This window comes from Echinops telfairi, unplaced genomic scaffold (assembly GCF_000313985.2).
Source record: "Echinops telfairi isolate 266 unplaced genomic scaffold, ASM31398v2 ScPeMD7_56;HRSCAF=191, whole genome shotgun sequence".
In the NCBI taxonomy this organism is placed as follows: domain Eukaryota; kingdom Metazoa; phylum Chordata; class Mammalia; order Afrosoricida; family Tenrecidae; genus Echinops; species Echinops telfairi.
The window spans coordinates 19,815-20,159 of NW_022103954.1; the positions used below are offsets into that span (position 1 = coordinate 19,815).

A 345-nucleotide genomic window follows, 5' to 3' on the forward strand; every position below is an offset into this window, starting at 1 on the left:
CAGCACAGAACTATCATAATGCCATCACTCTGTCTTCAGAGTCTCCCTGAAGCACTGTTGTCTAGAGTGAATGCTACTCACCTCTCACGAGTGTTGAGCTTGTGATCCTGATCTTCAACGACATGAAATCCACATAGTTCTCCTATCACGGAGGACCAGGGGCCATTTTTCAGGGATTGCACTATGGCATTTTCAATAGTGGATAGTTTTTCTCCATCACAATTCTGTGAAACTGACCCAACGATATAACAACACAAAGGAAAGGCATTACTCAGAGGGGAAAAAAGAGCTGTGAGGGAAAAAAAAAAACACAAAACCTATTTTGTCGTTTTAACACTTTGGCAG

At 42.0% G+C, this 345-nt stretch overlaps 1 protein-coding gene across 7 annotated transcripts in view; it reads right to left on the reverse strand.

Moving 5' to 3' along the window:
- The window catches only part of LOC123521755 (zinc finger protein 883-like), a 56,201-nt gene that overhangs the window by 3,939 nt on the left and 51,917 nt on the right, over positions 1-345 (reverse strand). For all 7 annotated transcript variants that reach the window (XM_045290809.1, XM_045290805.1, XM_045290804.1 and 4 more), the window contains one exon: positions 82-232. In XM_045290809.1, coding sequence (XP_045146744.1) covers positions 82-232 — 151 coding nt within the window. The remainder of the gene's footprint in view (positions 1-81; positions 233-345) is intronic.